Consider the following 19,448-nt stretch of genomic DNA (forward strand, 5'->3'; position numbering starts at 1 on the left):
ACTCTGCAGGGCACAGGCTCTGCCTCAGAGCTGTCTAAGGCCGAGGGAAGGGAGCCGGGCTTTCCTGCTCCTGTCGTCTTCAGTCACTGCTTAGGGGCCACCAAGAGAGGTCATCTCTCCCAGGCACTCCTGTCTGGGGACTAAGGAGCCTCTGATAGCTTGGGGGGAGTCCCCCAAAAAAGGAACACTGAAGCCAATACCCAGGACAAACAAACAGGCATAAGGGATGGAAGAGGCTGTGGGTGGAATGCCCACGTCGTCCACTGGGATCACCGACTCCAGTGTAGGGGCTGTGGGTGATGAGGGAACAAGAATCTTTACTGAGGCTCCAGGCTGGGCCCGAGCCTCCTGCAGTAGCTCTCAGCTAATGAGTCACATGTCCCTGCTCCATTGTTTGACCTCTCCAGATGCTAGCATGTTTGACCTTGTGGCCTAGCAGTCAGCTTGGTCTCTGGCCCCCTTCCCTTCCCTTCCCTTCCCTTCCCTTCCCTTCCCCTCCCCTCCCCTCCCTTCCCTTCCCTTCCCCTCCCCTCCCCTCCCCTGCCCTCCCCTCCCCTCCCCTCCCCTCCCCTCCCCTCCCCTCCCCTCCCCTCCCCTCCCCTCCCCTCCCCTCCCCTCCCCTTCCCTTCCCTTCCTGCTTCTCCCTAAGGGATCTCTGGCGGTCCCATGGCTAATTCCAAATGTATACGGTCAGCCCGAACCCCATCCTGAGCTCCTCGATGCACAGTCCTCACCTGGATGTCTAACAAGCAGCCCAAATTTAATGCACCCCAAACAAAACTCTGGAACCCCACCCCCGGACCATAGGGCCCTCACCTAGTCACTGGCACCACCCAGCTAGTCTAGACAATGTTCTCCGTCCCTCTCCTTCACCTCCCACATTCCAGCCACCACCGGGACCAGCCAGTCAGCTTTCCCTCGTCTCCACTCCCACTGCTATTGCTCTGTGCTCCGAGCCACTGCAGCTCTTGCCTGGACCACTGCCACCACCTCCTCACTGGTCTCTGTTTCCACTCTTGCTCCTCTCTATCTGCAGGAGCCCATGGGATTGATTTAAAATGTGAATCAGCCTGGCTGGTGTGGCTCAATGGTTGAGTGTTGACCCATGAACCAAGACGTCCCCAGTTCGATTCACAATTAGGGCACATGCCCAGGTTTCGGCACGATCCTCAGTGGGAGGAAGCCGGAGGTCTTTCTCATTGATATTTCTATCTCTCTATCCCTCTCCCATCCTCTCTCTCTAAAATCAAAATAAAATTATTTTTTAATACTAAATGAATAAAATTTGAAGCAGATCCTGCCACTCTAGTTTACAACCTTCCTGTGGCCTTCCCTGCTGCACTTGGCTTCTAACCATGACTTTCACCTCGGAGCTCTTCTATCCTCTCCTTTCCCTCTCGCTTACTCCACGGCAGCCATGGTGGCTTTCTCCCAGCATCATTCCTGCCTGAAAGCCTGGGCACTTGCCACTCGCTGTTCCCCTCTCATGTTCTCCGGCAGGCTCTCTCGTGTCATTCAGGTCTCAGCTCAGATGTCCCCTCCTCAGTGAGGGCTCCCCTGACCAATCTCTACAACATATCCACTCCCACACACCCACTTTTACCAACCCCCGTGTCTGATTTCCTTCTGGAGCTCATCAACATCGGAAACCCTCTTGTCCATTTATTGGGTTCCTTGCACAAGATCCTAAGCCCCGTGTGACAGAGATTGCGTCTGTTTTATCCACAAATATGTCCCCAGCACTTAGAACAGTGCACGACACAGTATAGGAACAAAAAATACTTGTCAGAATCTGTAGAAAGTGGCTTAAGGTCTTTTTTACCAGTTTGTGAATTATTTGCTTTTTAACAATTATTTAATTTTAGAATTAGGGCCCCCCAACCTGGTGCTCCTTCTCAGTGCCCCAGGGAAGCCTGTACTCCCTACATTGCGAACTTATGCGTGAACTATTGCAATTGCCTGGTCACCCCATAAGACCAGGGACTGGCCCTCCCTTAGTCACCAGACACCCGAGAGGGAAGCAATGAGCAGGGTGGGGCAAAAGAAGATTTTACAGTTGTGAGTACACGAAACAGAGTTTATTCTTGTATTACTATTTCTTAATTGTTGTGTTATTTTCCCTATAAACTTACTTTTCCCTACCCTGTATTAATTAAATAAAAATTAACAAGTAGATAAAAAAATATTTTTTTAAAACCTGTGTCATTATTTTAGTTCAAAAATCTCTCCCTACCTGGTGTGGCTCTGTTGGTTGTAGGTTTGATTCCTGGTCAGGGCACATACAGGAGGCAACCGAACAATGTTTCTCTGTTACATTGATGTTTCTCTCTCTTGCTCTCTCTCTCTAAAAATTCAATAAAAGCCTATCCTTGGGTGAGTATTTTTAAAAATCTCTCCTCAGCGGGAAGGCAGGAGAGGATAGGTGGGTGGGAAGAGATTAACCAAAGAACTTGCATGCATATATGCATAACCCATGGACACAGACAATAGTGTGGTGAAGGTCTGGGGGTAGAGGGTGGGGATGGGCCAGATTAGGTCAATGGGGGTGGGGGGGGAATTGTGGCAATGTTAAATTGCTGTAAACATCTCTAAACACTCTCCTCATGGACAGTAACACACCAGTTTGGAGACCACCTAAATAACAACGGCCTAGACAACTGCAGTCTTTCTTTTCAAATAACAATACTGTTTTCACAGCAACCCTAGACGGTTCTCTGAGAACCACTACCCCAAGTACACAGCCTGAGTATTGTCAGTCCCAGGACAACCATAAGAGGGCGTGAGTGAGCCTGGGAGGGGAGAGGTGTGGTCAAGTAGGGCTGAGCATGGACTCCCCACTTGCATGAACCCTAGCAAGTCCTGCTTCTCTGGGGGTTCTGTGTACAGTTTCATTTGAGAAAAGGGTTCTTCTGCTAAAATTACAATTAGAAACCCACTTATTTTCTATCATTTATTTTATAGATGAGATGAGGCGAAAGAAATTACAATACTTGCTACACAACACTGTGCTCACATCGACTTTCATTTGATTCTAAATGGAAAAGCTGAAATGGTGTGTGTGTGTGTGTGTGTGTGTGTGTTCTGAAAAAAAAGAAGTACATTTTTATATGTAAATTTATATGTAAATGTATATGTAAAATCTAAATGCATATTACTTTAACAACAGAAACTTTTGGTGTCTCTCCATGGTACCTCAGTCCTAGGAACCAAATCCTATCTCCCATGGGAGAGATAATATCTTTCCATACATCACAGAACAGACACATGGGTTTGGTGTTTACAGCCCCAGTAAAGCACAGAAATCACTGCAATTCTGATGAATTTTTTAATTCATTAAAAAAAATGTAATTCCTATCTTCTACTGTCACCTGAAATTTGAGTTAATTCTAAAAGAAGTCCCCAGAGACACACAGCTCATTTGCTTTCAATCGCTTGGTAATTGCAGGATAAACACATATGACAGAGAAAGATATCCAAGCCATAGTTAAATCATGTATTTGAGTGTAATTAATCTAAACTGTACAATTTAGCCGAAACCGGTTTGGCTCAGTGGATAGAGCGTCGGCCTGCGGACTGAAAGGTCCCGGGTTCGATTCCGGTCAGGGGCATGTACCTGGGTTGCGGGCACATCCCCGGTGGGGGATGTGCAGGAGGCGGCTGGTCGATGTTTCTCTCTCATCGATGTTTCTGACTCTCTATCTCTCTCTCTTCCTCTCTGTAAAAAATCAATAAAATATATTAAAAAAAAAATAAACTGTACAATTTAAACCCACTACTCTACATATCATGATATTTGTGATATGGTTTTCAGATTTTCTACCTGGAAATTTTTTTATCCCACAGTTTTCTTGGCTGCTCCAAATATCCTCAAATGCCTCATCTTTACAAAGTCATTTGATTCATTATGGAAATACTTCAAACCCCACAATGCCTCCTTTTCCTTCCAATCACTTAGGGTTCCACCTTATTTTATTTACTATATTTGCTAATGGTTAAAAAAGACAACATTTAGAAAGTAATTATAGTAAGAGAGTTTGGTATAACTAAAGGTAATTGCCACTTTGGCCACAACGGGTTTATTATTTTGAAAAAGAACTAAAATAAACTACTATGAACATTACCACAAAAGGAAGTGAAACTTCCTTGTACCAACACCAGGGCGTCCTTATTTCTATTGATGAATTATGGTTCACTTCCCACTAGATGACAAGTTACGGTTCTGTCTGTGCTCAAGTAAACAGTAAAGAAACTTAGAGAACCTCCAGCCCTGTAACTAGCTGGCATTGCAAAATGAAAAATCATTTCTCCACTTCCTTTACTGTGGATATATTTTTCTTAAAATTCCTTTCATAGTGGTTCTTTGCAAAAAGTGATAAAAATAAGACATAACTCACATAAAGCAACCAGAAATAAGCAAAAAAATGTGTTAAATGCATTGGTTAAACATTATTTTCCAAATCGTGATAATTGCACCACAGTGTTGCAAGATACTAACATTAGGGGAAGCTGAGTGAAGGGTATATGGAAACTCACTGTACTATTTTTATAGTTTTCATGTGAATCTAAAATTATATTTTAAAAAACTTAAAAATGTGTTGGCCACTTGAGCAGTTTATTTAAGTAAAGTGCTCTGAGAATAGAGGAAGGGTTCTTTTTTTTTTATTCAAAGAAATAATTGCACTTAATCTCACAGATATAGGTACTTGGTCTTTTTCAAATTAGTTGTGTGCTAGAAAACTATGTATCCTGCACAGAGAGTGTTACGTTAAATTGGACAACTTAATGGCAAATAAAAGACACACACTCTTCCTTTTATTTTTATTTTTTTAATCCTCACTTGAGGATATGTTTTTATTGATTTTTAGAGAGAGAGGAAGGGGAAGGGAAAGAGAGAAAAACATCAATCCATTGCTTCCTGAACATGCCCTAACCAGGATTGAACCCACAACCTTTTGGTGTACAGGACAATGCTCCAACCAACTGAGCGACTTGGATGGTGCCACATACACATTTTAAAAGTAAAGTGATAAGAAAAATTAAGGAACTTCTATAAGAAACATGACTTATTCATACCTATTATAGCTCAAAGAGGGAGTCTCTAAACTAGCCGTGGGCAAATTACGGCCTGCGGGCCAGATCCGGCCCATTTGAAATGAATAAAACTATTGAAAAAAAAGACCGTACCCTTTTATGTAATGATGTTTACTTTGAATTTATATTAGTTCACACAAACACTCCATCCATGCTTTTGTTCCGGCCCTCCGGTCCAGTTTAAGAACCCATTGTGGCCCTCGAGTCAAAAAGTTTGCCCAACCCTTGCTCTAAACTGTAGGCTGGATTTTATCCCTTACATAACATTGTTATTGTTCTTCAATAAACTATGCGTGGAGCTAGCAGAACAGACAGTTACTATAAGGAAGAACCTTAGAGCACATCTAGGATCAGGGGTCTAACACCTGCAACGCCTAGAAACAGAAGATAAATGCATGACAGATGTAGAGTAGATGACAGAGAGTGGCAGGGCTTCAGTCAAACCTGAGAAGACATACCTTCCCTAAAGGGACTCAAAATCACATTAAAAATGAAGCTAAACAAATTGAAACACTTTCACGGGACATACAAAGCAGATATACAGGTCACCAGTTGCAGGTCTTGATTCAACGTCTTTCACTTAACACACGAAGAAACTGTGACCCAAAGAGGTAAAATGTACCTGGGAGTAGAAGGAGAATAAAGCCCAGTTCACCTGCAGGGCCTAAATCTTAATGGCAAACTCTGGGGTAGATGGGAAAGGGGGGATTTGTTGACTTTGGCCCTTAGCCGAGGGCCAAGAGTGATATAATAAGAATTGATGCTTGCATAACTCCACCTCCTGGACCCTGGAGTGCTTACAAACATCCATTCACTCATCCCGGTTCACTCATGTGAAATAGGTAGGTGGTGTTCAGTAATATCACCATCAGAGTAGAAAACAAAAGACCCAGTTGCTACAGAACCTCCATTGGCAGGAGCGCCTTGCCAGCTAAGGGCAAGTATCATCATGGCCTTGCTCCTGAGTCAACAGACTTGACACCTTCCTTGTGCAAAGAGTTTCTACTGTAAACAATTTTCTATTTTTCATTTAAATAAGCACTTGGAGGCTAAAAGAATCAAACATTCTAATAGTACAGTATTCTGATTGTCTCCCGCTCATTCCCACAAATATTTATTGACCAGAGGCTATATGTTAGATACTCCTTTAAAAGTTTACCTTCATTTTCCTCTGGCTAATAGCTACCCCCAAGTTGGTCTGAGAATGCTGCTCCAAAATCAAATAGAATATGCAGCAAAAAATGCCATTACAATTTTCTTATTTTCAAGCTTTATTCCCATGCAAACTCATATATTTTGTGATACAGGGAAATACTTGAAGATATGAATGCAATTTCTATGAATCCCCTCAACAGTCACTGCATAATGTTATTAGTGTTATGTCTGTGTTCGAGTCTGTGTGGCTGCTAACCCAAGTCCACGCATGACAGAGTTTAGCATGTGCCTGTGTTAGGACAAATGCACCCAAGGCCCATATATTAAGTAGTGATATTAAAAAGGAAAAATAGGTCCATTGCCCTGCCAGTGTTGCCCAGTGGTTGAGCATCAAGCTATGAACCAGGAGGTCATGGTTCAATTCCCGGTCAGAGCATCTGCCTTGATTGTGAGCTCCTTCCCCAGTAAGGGGCATGCAGGAGGCAGCTGATCAATGTTTCTCTCTCATCATTGATGTTTCTATCTCTCTCTCCCTCTTCCTTCCTCTCTGAAAACAATAAAAATATATTAACATAAATAAATAAATGAGAGAAAAGGTCCAGGTGATATGAAGGAAGAGTTTCTATTAGCCAGTCAATGAAAATAACTAAAGCATCACACCAAATTTCCCTTTTCTCATTAGCCCCAAACACAGCAAAATTACATTCAATTCCCTGTTTTTATGTGAGAGGGAACTGTGAAAATGATATTCATTCATTCCTTTAAGAAATAATTATGATCTCCTCGTATATGCCAGGTATTGAGGCGACTACACTGAATAAGACATGATCCCAAATGTCTGCCCCAAAAAGTTAACCATCATGGGAATAAGTCATGATAATAAGTGAGTCATGAATTAGTAATCAGTGAGTATGGACTCAGCCCTAGACCTTCTAAGGGTGATGGGAACACCGGGTAAACACACTGATGTTCACAACAATTGGCAGGACTGCAAGAAACCAGAAGTACTTTCTGAGCCATAAAATAAAATAATATTTCCCCTAATAACATTCCATTCTAAGTGCACTTTATTATTTACTCTGCTCTGTGCAGAAGAGACTCCTGAGCACTACCAAAAAAATCCATCCGCAATTCAGTGTGTGTGTGTGTGTGTGTGTGTTGGGGGGGGGGGGGGGATCGTAAATATGTAGTTAATACGAAAAATGTTGTCTTTTTTTTTTTTTTTAACAGTTCAGCCTAAAGCAAGGGATTAAATTAAAACACTAGAAATGTCAGAAAGCAGAGAAAATGAATGTCCATAGGAGATTACAAATTGAATGCATTCGAGGGAAAGAAAGATCACTGTGGGCTGAAGAGCTATGGAAAGGCTCATGAACCCTGGGGACCTGAAGAAGGTCCATAAGAATAGGTAGGGTGGGTGAAGAATACTCCAGGAGAGTGAACCAGAGGTTTGGAGGCTAGATCCTGAGAGTGGTTTAGAGATACGGTGAGTAGATGAGTTGAACTGGAGCTGAGAAATCTGGAAAGAAGTGAATAATGGGTACATGAATGAGCGGTGACCTCCAAGACTACAGCCAACTTATGGGACAAAATAGTCTCAAATAAAGGCATGAACCTCAGGAAAATGACACTGCCTTCCTCCTCTCCCCCTTGCTCATTTGATCACTAAATCCTGACTCTTGTCTTACTCAACATGGTTCCAGTCTGTTCACGTCTCTCCATGCTCACTGCCAACACCGTAGTCTACATCACCACCTGAACTACAGTACTCACTTCTTAAATGGTCCCTCCACTTCCAACTTCTCCCTCCTTCCAAAGACAAAAAATCCACTCTCCACACAGCAACGAAAGCACCCCTTGTGTGATACAAATTTGACCAATTAAGCCTTCATGAGCTTCCACGTCTCTTAGGATAAAAACAAAAATTATCAAGGCCTATGAGGTGTTTCATGAGATGATGCCTGTGACCCCCTAGCCAGCTCCACTCATACAAGGCCCTGAATCCCTGTCCCAGACCTGCTTCTCCTCTATACCTCAGGACTTTAACTCTTGGATATAAGGGTCAGATTGGTACAGAAAGGCCTGGAAGGCTCATCCATCATTCATGTCTCAACTCGAGTATCCATTCTTTTTTTTTTTTTTAATGTATTTTATTGATTTTTTACAGATAGGAAGGGAGAGGGATAGAGAACTAGAAACATCAATGAGAGAGAAACATTGATCAGCTGCCTCCTGCACATCCCCCAGTGGGGATGTGCCCACAACCAAGGTATATGCCCTTGACTGGAATCGAACCTGGGACCCTTCAGTCCGCAGGCCGATGCTCTATCCACTGAGCCAAACCAGTCAGGGCTCGAGTATCCACTCTTTAAGGAAATTTTCGCTGACCTCCTTGATATAGTCACAGCCCCACCCGGCACTGCCTTGCAGCTCTTAATAAAGGGGACGATTCAGGCAATAATTGAATAAATATGCATGTCTGTCTCCTTAGTCTACTGTAAACTAGTCACAAATAGAAATGATAGTTAGCTTGTTCATCCTCAGCTTCCAGGACAGCACTACTAGTTAGAACAAACAACAAATTCAATAAATGATTGCTGAATGAATGAATGAACGAACAAATCCCGTGAAATATGATTTGGAAGCTCCAAGTACAACTGGAGTATCATTGTTTAGACATGGAGAAAGTCCAGAGGAGGAAACAGAAAAGTAATCAGGCAACACACAGAGAATGACTGGGGAGTGAGAACAGGGCTGGAGATGGCGCAAAAAGTGGATTCCTCTGCAGGCAGTGTGAGCTACAGGTGAAATTATGATGCACGGGAGAGAATGTGGCTTGTTCTGGGAACAACAAGATGGAACTGCCAATACAAGACCTAACTGGATTTGAATTTTTGCAGGCAGGGAAATGCCCTTATATGTTTTTTTAGAAAGATCTGTCTAACAATAGGAATGAAAATGGATTTGAGCCCTAACGGGTTTGGCTCAGTGGACACAGTATCAGCCTGCAGGACTCAAGGGTCCCAGGTTAAATTCCGGTCAAGGGCATGTAGGTTGGTTGTGGGCACATACCCAGTAGGGGGTGTGCAGGAGGCAGCTGATCGATGTATCTCTCATCGATGTTTCTAACTCTCTATCCCTCTCTCCTCCTCTCTGTAAAAAAATCAATAAGATCTATTTTTTTAAAATGGATTTGATAGGGCCAGACTGGAATCAGGGGAGTTGGTGGAAAATGCAATACAGGGAGAATGGAGATGGTGCTGTGGGAATTGACTTGGCAGCTAGGAAGTAGGTACAGCCTTGGTAATTGCTGGCAATGCAGAAGAGGTGGTAGTGTCAAAGATGTTGCCCTGACCGGTTTGGCTCAGTGGCTAGAGCGTCCGCCTGCGGACTGAAGGGTCCCAGGTTCGATTCCCGTCAAGGGCATGTACCTTGGTTGCAGGCACATCCCCCGAAGGAGGTGTGCAGGAGGCAGCAGATCGATGTTTCTTTCTACCCCTCTCCCTCTCCCTCCCTTTCTGTAAAAAATCAATAAAATATATTGCCCAAGACAGGAAACCCAAGGGTGAGGCAGTCTGGTGGGAGTGGGGGGAAATGGGATTTAGGGGTGCACAGGTGTGGCGTTAACTGGCAGTTGGATTCGGGGGTCTGACGCTCAGTGAGGCATACTAGGCTGGAGGTGGGAGCTTTCCAGTTATCAGCAGACCTCTGGGCCTGAGGCATGGAGGTGGAGAGGCTCACCCACGTGGAGCAGAAAAGCAGGGGGCCAGAGCGAGCAGCATCGTATCAGGGGAACGTATAAAAAGCACGCGCCATAAGGGTTTTATGCCTGAGTCTCCAGAGACGTGGGGGCAGAATGGAAGAGACACGCTCAGGCTCCATGTAACCAGAATAATTACTTCCTGGAGCAAACACCGTGGGTGGCACTTTCCCACCATCCATCCGCCCATCACCAACCCATGAGCTATGAGGACGGCTCACAGGGACTCCCCCGCCCAAAAGGGCGCGCACTGGCAGCCCCAGCCTCAGGTCGCCTCCCGAGGCTTCGGGATGCTCCACAAGGACCAGTGGGCACCTCCCTGGAGACGCTACTCAAACCGCGCGCGGACCCAGGGGGACGCCCGCCCCTGCCCGACTCACCGCGCTGGAGGGAGGTCCCTCCTTCAGGCCAATCTCTGAATGGTCCTTCTCATCGTTTCTGCGGCTGTCACCGCTGCTCCGGATAGGAGGGCAGGCCCGCCCTCCCCAGCCCACTCCCGGCCCCTGGAACTTCGGGGTCGCCAATACCAGCGGCACCGTTGGTTTTTTCAATCAAATCCTCCTCTAGGCCACCAACCGGCGCCGGCTGAGCCAATGCCAACACGCCTTCTTCTGCCTCGCCGGGGCGCCACAGCCAATCAGGAACAGCAGTGCTGTCGCGTGCCCAGCGCCAGAGCCACAGGTGACGCTGCCTCCGTGTTGCCGCAGCAACCAAAGAACGCGCAGGATCCAGCCCCAAGTCTGCAAGCTGAGGTGGTGCTGCAGCCGCTTCACTCCGCTCTAGAGCTGCTCACCTGTGCCTAGGTTTCCTAAACACTGTGGATCTTTCTAGACTTGGTGTTCCCAACCTTTAGCATTTGAAATGAAATGGGTTTGAAAGAGCTTCATCTTCAAGAATTGCTATGGCTAGTACTGGGGAGGATGTGGAGAAAAGGGAATCCCAGTGCACTGCTGGTGGGAATACAGACTGGTGCAGCCATTATGGAAAACAGTATGGAGTTTCCTCAAAAATTTAAAGATGGAACTGCCATTTGATCCAGGGATCCCACTTCTAGGAATATACCTAAGAAACCCAGAACATCAATCAGAAAGAATCTATGCACTCCTATGTTCATAGCAGCGCAATTTATACTAAGATCTGGAAACAGCCCAAGTGCCCATCAGTAGATAAGTGGATAAAAAAAAGCTGTGGTACATTTACACCATAGAACACTATGCAGCAGTAAAAAAGGACCTCTTACCCTTTAAGAGAGCATGGAGTGACCTGGAGAGTGTTATGCTAAGTGAAATAAGCCAGTCAGAGAAAGACAATCACATGATCTCACTCATATGTGAAATCTAATGAACAAAATAGATCCAGAGACATATATAAGTATGGAACAAGCTATGGAATCTGAGGGAAGGCGGGGGTGGGTGTGTGGGTGGGAAGAGATCAACCAAAGAACTTGTATGCATGTATGTATAACCCATGGACATAGACAATAGTGTGGTGAAGGCCTGGGGTGGGGGTGGGGGGCGAGGGCAGGCTAGAAGGGGTCAATGGGGAGGGGGGGGGAGACATATGTAACACTTTCAACATTTTGGAAAAAAAAGATTGCTATGGACTAAAATTCAATCATCATCCAAAGCAAAGATTGTTTTAAAATTATCACTGCTACATGCTAAATACCTTTCTTACAGCATGAAAACCCTGCTACTCCAGTGCATTGCATGCTTCAAGCTATGAGAATATGGTGGTGTGAAAAAAAAGAGTGATCTGTGATTCAAGCTCTCTATAAGGTACACCTATTACTAATTTGTTTTGTAGCTTCGGGCAAGTCTCACCTTTTGCGAAGGTTTGAAGATTCTTTTTAATTGCATTAGTAAAGCTTTGAAAAGATAGTTCACATTATGGAGCTTTAAAAAAAAAAGAAATATATTGAAGTAGGTTCCACCCTGCTTCTATCACTGACTAGCTCTTCCATGTTGGGCAACTTGGGAAATTTCTTATGTCTTCATTTTACAACTCAACTGGCATGAAAAATAATGACTACCAGATGATGATGTGAAGTGTAAACAAAGTGAGAGTTTTGAGAATTGGGTGCTCATTGCCTGGCACACAATGAGCACCCAATATTAACATAGTCATTACATATGTAATGTGATGTGTGCTCATTACACATCACATTGCAAATTCTACCCTAAATAGATGTCTTAAAATAGGAAAAATAATAGATCAGCCTACCTTACAGGGCTTTAATTCCTCAACTATCAAAAAAGTAATTATGAATGCACACTTTTTTTCATCTTCTTTTATCACAGTTTTCTCTCTCTCTCTTACTAAAGCATGTGAATATCAGGAGATAAGAAACAGAAATCACTTCCATTTCTTTATCCTCTATCCCTCCACATGAGCATGATATGCAGCTCTTCTAAAAATCAAAGTACAAAATAAAGACTATCCAACAACTAATTCAGTAGACTTTTATTGCTCTTTCAACTTCAATAACATCTCCAAAAAATAGTTTTCTTCTAACAATTATAAAACAAATTTAAAAGGCAGGGTCATTCACATTAGACTTGGTAGAGACTTGTACTTCATATAAATGAAAAATATCAGTTCTACGTTTTAAATGTTTACTTTGGATTTTATTACAAAAGAAAATATCATTGTAATTATAAAAGTCATAAAAATTAGAATTGTACTGTGAAATTATACCAAGCTATCAAATATTACATAAATGAACAATAACATTCAATTTCTACTTATTTAAACATAGTAAACATTGGAAGATAACCCCCTCTACAGAAAAAATCAAAACAAAACAAAAACTCTCAATATTAAAGCAACAAAAGAAAAGCCAAAACACAAAAACCAACCAATGCACAAAAATCTGATTTAAAAAACAACTGGGGTTTAACAATTATTCTAAGTCAACTATAGAAGTCAATATGTGCTGATAAATTAAATTTTTAAAATGATCTTTAGATGATTCCATTTCCAAATATGCTTTCCTATTGATACTTATATTATTTTTTGAAAAGTTAAAAAAGAATCAACTTTACATTAAATTGCCAAATTTTTAATTCTGAACACTATTTTAAATTTTGAATGTCCTTCAAGTCTTTAAGTTTACTTTCTGAAAAATAAATAATTGTCGGACTAAACCAAAAGACATTTCACATATTTGTACTGCATATAACAACAATGTGATCTACATAAATAAATTTAAAACATTAAATTAAACATTTTTTTTAATTAAAATGTTGTATCAATGGCTGACGTATCTGAAATCTGAGCACTTTAAAACAGGATTCACATGTAAAATTCTTGAGCACATTCACAGAACTGATGTACATGATATAATCCTGACAAGACAGCAAGCTCTGATGTCATACCTCAGTTTCAGAAACCATTTTCTCTTTGTACAGAATTTTGAACCTGTCTTTGTAAAAGGAAAAAGAAAGCTATTATATACATACAATAAATTTTAAGTATGTGAAGAAAAAAGAAGAAATGTTTTTGGATGAAAAAAACAAAAATTAATCTTGAGTGGTAAAGAAATCTGCTTTATGAATACACACATTAGGACATTAAAAAAATTTGTCCTACGTGTTTTACAGAAGACTTGGCAAATGTGAACGTTGATACGCCACAGCTTTGTTAAACAACTTGAGAGATTTAAGATTTGATAAATCACTTATACACACGCACACGCACACGCACACGCACACAAACACCATTAGAAAGATTGTGTGCTTCCCTCGGCATACCTAATATTATTAGAGAATATACAGAATCATCTTTTATCATAATGAAATTAGTTCACTGTTTTCTCAAAAGCTGCTATTTTAGAATGAAGTAGCATTCAAAAAAAGGAAATTTCAGATGGTCAGCATCAGGATTCATTATAGTCTTTGTAAGCAGTGTCTATAAATAAATAAAATAGGGTGGAGAGAATATCCTGAGGTGGCTCTGGGGCCAGGGTATTCAGTAGCACTAAGCTCCATCCTGGAAACCAAGGCATCTAAGAAAGTGCAGAGCTGTGTCTGTGAACTTATTTCGTAAATGGAATATGTACAGGTTGAATTATTTTGCACCTTGAGGTAAATCAGTACATAGCAATTATTACTGCTCATTTCCACCTATTTAAGGCAACATTTAAGAATCAATATATGTAGTAAATTATATTTCTCACTCTCTGGCAATGAATGCTATCCATGATTGTTATTTTTCAAAAATAGTGGAATAATATAACCATATAAAACAAGCAGTTAATTACTTAAACTTGAGTTACCTTTGCTCTTCAATGGAGTAGTCATATCAAATCATTTTATAAGTCAAGTAGTCAAAAGAAAGCAGAAACCATTATCAAATTTGAAACATACTAAAAATATTTTGAGTGCAAAGTATTTTGCAAGTCATGGTTTTTCTGGCACTGGACAATCACTATACATAATTAAATAAAATCACAGAAACACTATGATCCCAGGTAGTTTTCAGTTTAAATTTTAAAATTACATCCTATAAAATAATGCACATTTGTTAACCCTATGATGTCCAGACATAAGGAAATTATGTGAGGAAATCCTCCTATTCATGTACATCAGGGGAGTTTACAAAATACAGCAGCAAATACTGGGGGTCTTTGGAAATGATGATGCTGCTATGAACAAAAAGGAACCACTTCAATGGAAGCGCAAGAACAATAACAAGCACCGTGGGTAATAAATACTCTATTACCAACTGTAAATAGAGTAGAACTCTTTTTTAGGCAGTACCAAATGATGCCAGCTATATTTTCTATTTAAAGGTGGCTACATTTGCAACCTCCCATCTGAGGCATAAGTTAAATCTGTTATTTTAACTAGAATCTGATAATACAGTCTCAGACGGGTAAGTTGCATTAGTTATTAAGTATTTTAGAATAAATTTTAAAAGCATTCCAAATTGCTAAAATATCAGTTTTGGGCATTTCTCATGATCCTCTATATAAGATCATTCTTCATACTTTTGTACTTTAATTACAAATGATTGAAGGGAGCATTGTAATTTCATTAATATTTTCATCCTACTATTCATGTCACTATTTTAAATATTTCTGAGGCTTCTCAATATTCATTTAGCTGTCATTAAACTATCCTCTTGCCAAATTAGTTTCACAACCCCATTCATCCAGTCCTACAGGCTTAACAAGAACATTTATTTATTTCATGTGGAGCTAAGAGCAGAAAAAAGGTGACTAAAAAGATTTGCTAGAAGTTAAAAGACAGCTCAGAAGATCAAAATTAAGTAACAAATACTAACACAAAACAGAAAGAATGCCATCAATCTGAGCTATACATAAAATTTCCAAATTCCTTTTAAAATACAAATATGGCAGTGCTTTATATAAAGATGTAAAATCTGTCAACTGCTTTCAGATAATAAACTGTAAATGCAATGAGCACCAACTATTTACATTAACAATTTACTCTATATCTGTTACCTTTTCAAATGTTTGTATATAATACATAAGCATCATATCAATTAAAATAAATAAAATATTTAAAAATGAAATCACATATAACAATCTATTAAATATTATCTATACAATAGAAAGAACAATGTAAACAGAAAATGAAAGGTAAATCCTACTAGAATAAAGTAATACTGATCATAAACCCATTTAAGAGAATTCTGACTCCTGATTATTTCATCGTACTACTTATAATAGAAAAATCATCAAAACCTTGAACCTGATACAAACTAAACAACACTTAAGTAAAAGACAGCAAAGGCAGAGAATAGAGTGAGCACTCTGGGCTCTAATAAAGTATTAGAAATCAGGAAACAATTTCTACAAAGGTAACAAAATTTAACTACTGTAACTAGCATTTCTTAGTTTCTAAAATTCATAAATGTATGACTGGGATGGGAGTTAAATTATAAATCATCTGCAATTTTACTTATCAGAATGAAACCTAGCTGTGGAGGTCTTAAAAGATTTAAAATAAAATTTTTTAAAAAGGGTCAAAACTACAGTTCTTATCTAGGAAGTTTCCATTGTTCTACCTCTATAGCGAAAAAATTCCATCGCTTGTGAAACATGATGGGCATCTACATAAATGAAACACACAAAGAGAAGCCATGACATGTTCATATTCTGTCCCACAGCACTGGCATACGATCCCCCGTTCTTCCCATAAAGCACTAACACAAGTGAAATAATGTGTGTAACTCAAGTTAAAATTAGAAATATATGGACAAAGTACACATCACTTAAGATTGGCATGAATTGTCACTGATAAACAAATTTAAATAAATGTACATTGAATGCATTTCCCCACATCTTTCTATTGAACAGAACAATTTTTTTCATCACAATAAATATTTGAATTGTAAGAACCATATACCTCACTTCTAAAAGACTATTTCTTTATATACACAGTCTCCATGGCACCCCTAACAAACTTCAGACACCACTTTTAAAAACCAAGTGGTCACGCATAAATAGCATGACATACAATATTGTTATAGTGACATGAAATACACACATTACATATATGTATGTATCTGTATATCTATATCTATATATATATAATTCCTCTTGGTTCAATTCTATAACGAAGTTTCAGCATCCATGTATTTCTTTGTTGGTTCATCTTCAATATTTATTTTCACACTCACAGGTTTTTCAGGGCTATTTAAAACAAAGAATGAGAATAAATGATTTTTAAATAAATAGATATTACATTCTAAATATGGCCAACAATAAGCATTCGTAATAAGCCTTTCAGATGGCTATTAGTAATATAAATGTCTGGCTATTATTATTTTGCTGCTTTCTTTTCCTATCTGTAAACTTAATTGGAAAGACAAATATTAAAATTCTTAGTTCTTTTAATAGATAATTTCCCCACTGAGATTCATGTTTTTCTTACAGAGGAGCTCTTTAAATTGCTCAGTATATGACTATGTTTGATTTATTACTTTTACTTTATATATGAACAGTGATAGCACTGGACTTTTATTGCACTGACAAACCCATTAAAAATTAATCTTTATTAACATTTGTAAGCATCAAATAGATTTCCTAAAAAAAAGGTAACAAATTTATAAATCTTCTATTCCAAATTTGGTTCACAAATAGAAGATCAAAACACATATTCTTATTTTCAAAAGTTAATATAAAATATAATAATTCCATGTATATGGATTTAAGTAAGTGATTTAATTATACTACAGGAATACATCTGGGATCTGAATTACGTTCAAAAGTATAAAAACATACTTATGTTTTGCTGCCTTCTCCAGACAAAACTGAAGCAAGGTACCCCCCCCCCCAAAAAAAAAAATATTTTTCTGTTAAAACAATATAACCCAAACATTCTTTCTTCCTTTTTGATTTTGAATTGAGGGATAATGTAAATGAAAGGCAGAAATATAAAAATACTATAATATTACTGTAAGGTAGACATTTATATACACACACACATATCATAACTATATTAAAAATCTGGGGCAGGAGTGCTGACGAGGGGTGAAAATATTAGGAGTAAGAGTATTCAGTGAAATTCTGGCTACATGAAATAACCCAAAATGACAGAGTTCAACTTAAAAACTTTTAAGATAAAAGACAGAAGTGAATAAAGAAAATCACCAGTTTAGAAATTAGAACTCAAGAAATGATAACATTAAAAAAAATAAAGAGATTAAGTAGGAGTAAGTTTCTAAAAGGAGATAGGGAAAGAATAAAAAAAAAAGAAAAAAAAAACCCAATCAAGTACCATCAAAAAATGGTTACCAGAAAGACAGTAACTAAACAGAAATAGCTATGTGACTGCTTGCCTGGAAAAATTTTAACCTGATGCCCAAACAGAGTATATTGACATCCAATCTAGAGTCTGGTACAAAGTGTACACAAAATAAATATTTGTTAAAAATGAATGAGGCCCTGGCAAGTGTGTTCAGTCGTTAGAGCACTGGCCTGCACACTGAATGGTGGAGGGTTTGATTTCAGGGAAGGGAATCTATCTGAGTTGCAGGTTCACTCCCTGACCCCTCTGGAGGTACATGCAGGAGGCAACCAGTCAATGTATCTCACATCTCTCTCTCTCTCTCTCTCTTCCCCTCCCCTGCTTCCACTTTCTCTGAAAAAGCAATGGGAAAAAATATCTTCTGAGGGTTAATGAAAATAATAAATAAATAAATAAATAAGTAAGTAAATAAGTATCCAATAAGATTATACTTCATTTCTCCAGATACCTAAGGGATGAAAGTACTAATGATTATCAAACTGGAATCCCTAAGGTTCAGGCCTTGAAATGAAGAAAAAAGGGTTACATAATAAGAAATATAAGAAAGGGGTTATAAAATGGTTATGTGATATATGGGACATTATAAAACTGAACGGCCTTTATATCCATGGATTAAATTTCTTCCCAAGATCTTCGAAGAAATCCCAGGCTAAAACAAAACAAACAAAAAAATATTTTATGTTTCTTCTTGGAGCATGACTGAAAGTGTTCAATCATAGAATTTATTTATCCCTAGTAATTATATTTTATAGGGTTTCTGATCGTTTATATATGTATTTCATACTATCAGAGGTACATATTCATCTTTATTATAAAACAGCTCAAATTTTTTGAAAGAGAAAACAACAAATTTTTAAAAATAAAATAATCAGTATTTTTACCTGATTCCAGTATCCAGAAAAATAATGGATTAATAGATGAAAGGAAAAAGGAAGGAAAAGAAGAAAAAAGTTGGTTTTAGGTAAGGAAAGTATAAATTATGTAAATTAAGTTAAACATAATGGTTTTACTGAACAGCTATCCATAAGCAAATGGAAATTGGCTACAGATAGAAAATGCGTAAATGTTACAGCTACCTCGTGTTAGATCTGGTTACTTTGGCATTCTCAGTATTCATGGAAAGTGCCTTCCACTGTGCAGTTTTGGCCATTTCATCTGATATGTTAACAACTGAGGGATCAACACTGAAGAACAAATACACTTTTTTATTAGTATTCAGTACTTGCAAAAGCATTAATAATGTCATTATTATTACCTATATATTTGCTTTCATCAACTTAAAATTAAGAAAACTCTTTGCCATGCACACAAACCAACGTCTAGCAAGATACCAGAATACTGGGAGTTCCATTATAAAAGTCTCATGAGGAAATGCATCTTTCTTTATAGTCAAAACTAGAAGTAAGGCTAATTACATTGGCAATGATGCCCAAAGATGATCATTTTGACTATAAGTATACTATTGAAATAACATATAAGAATATATTATTGTGTTAATAAATATAAAAATAATACTGCCTCAAATCAGTTAGAAAACTTATAATTGGCACAAACTTCAATCTCATCAAAATAACTATCCAAAGTAGTTAGGAAAAAATTAAGATTATGCTTTTTTAAAGCTCTTAAAACCATTAAAAGAAGGCTGGGAAAGGTGACACTTTAAA

General features: G+C 39.1%; 2 protein-coding genes across 3 annotated transcripts in view; both read right to left on the reverse strand.

Moving 5' to 3' along the window:
* Positions 1-10,570, reverse strand: part of NEK10 (NIMA related kinase 10) — a 141,924-nt gene extending 131,354 nt beyond the window's left edge. The window contains exon 1 of the mRNA XM_081106382.1: positions 10,387-10,570. The gene's annotated coding sequence lies outside the window, so the exon portion shown is untranslated. The remainder of the gene's footprint in view (positions 1-10,386) is intronic.
* A 5,694-nt stretch (positions 10,571-16,264) lies between these two features.
* SLC4A7 (solute carrier family 4 member 7) overlaps positions 16,265-19,448 on the reverse strand; it is an 83,953-nt gene continuing 80,769 nt past the window's right edge. For both annotated transcript variants that reach the window (XM_081106183.1, XM_081106184.1), the window contains 2 exons: positions 18,861-18,968; positions 16,265-16,667 (listed from right to left, as the gene is read on the reverse strand). In XM_081106183.1, the coding sequence (XP_080962309.1) occupies positions 16,586-16,667; positions 18,861-18,968 (190 nt within the window). In that variant the 3' untranslated portion in view covers positions 16,265-16,585. The remainder of the gene's footprint in view (positions 16,668-18,860; positions 18,969-19,448) is intronic.

Source organism: Myotis nattereri, assembly GCF_964212035.1.
Source record: "Myotis nattereri genome assembly, chromosome: 14".
In the NCBI taxonomy this organism is placed as follows: domain Eukaryota; kingdom Metazoa; phylum Chordata; class Mammalia; order Chiroptera; family Vespertilionidae; genus Myotis; species Myotis nattereri.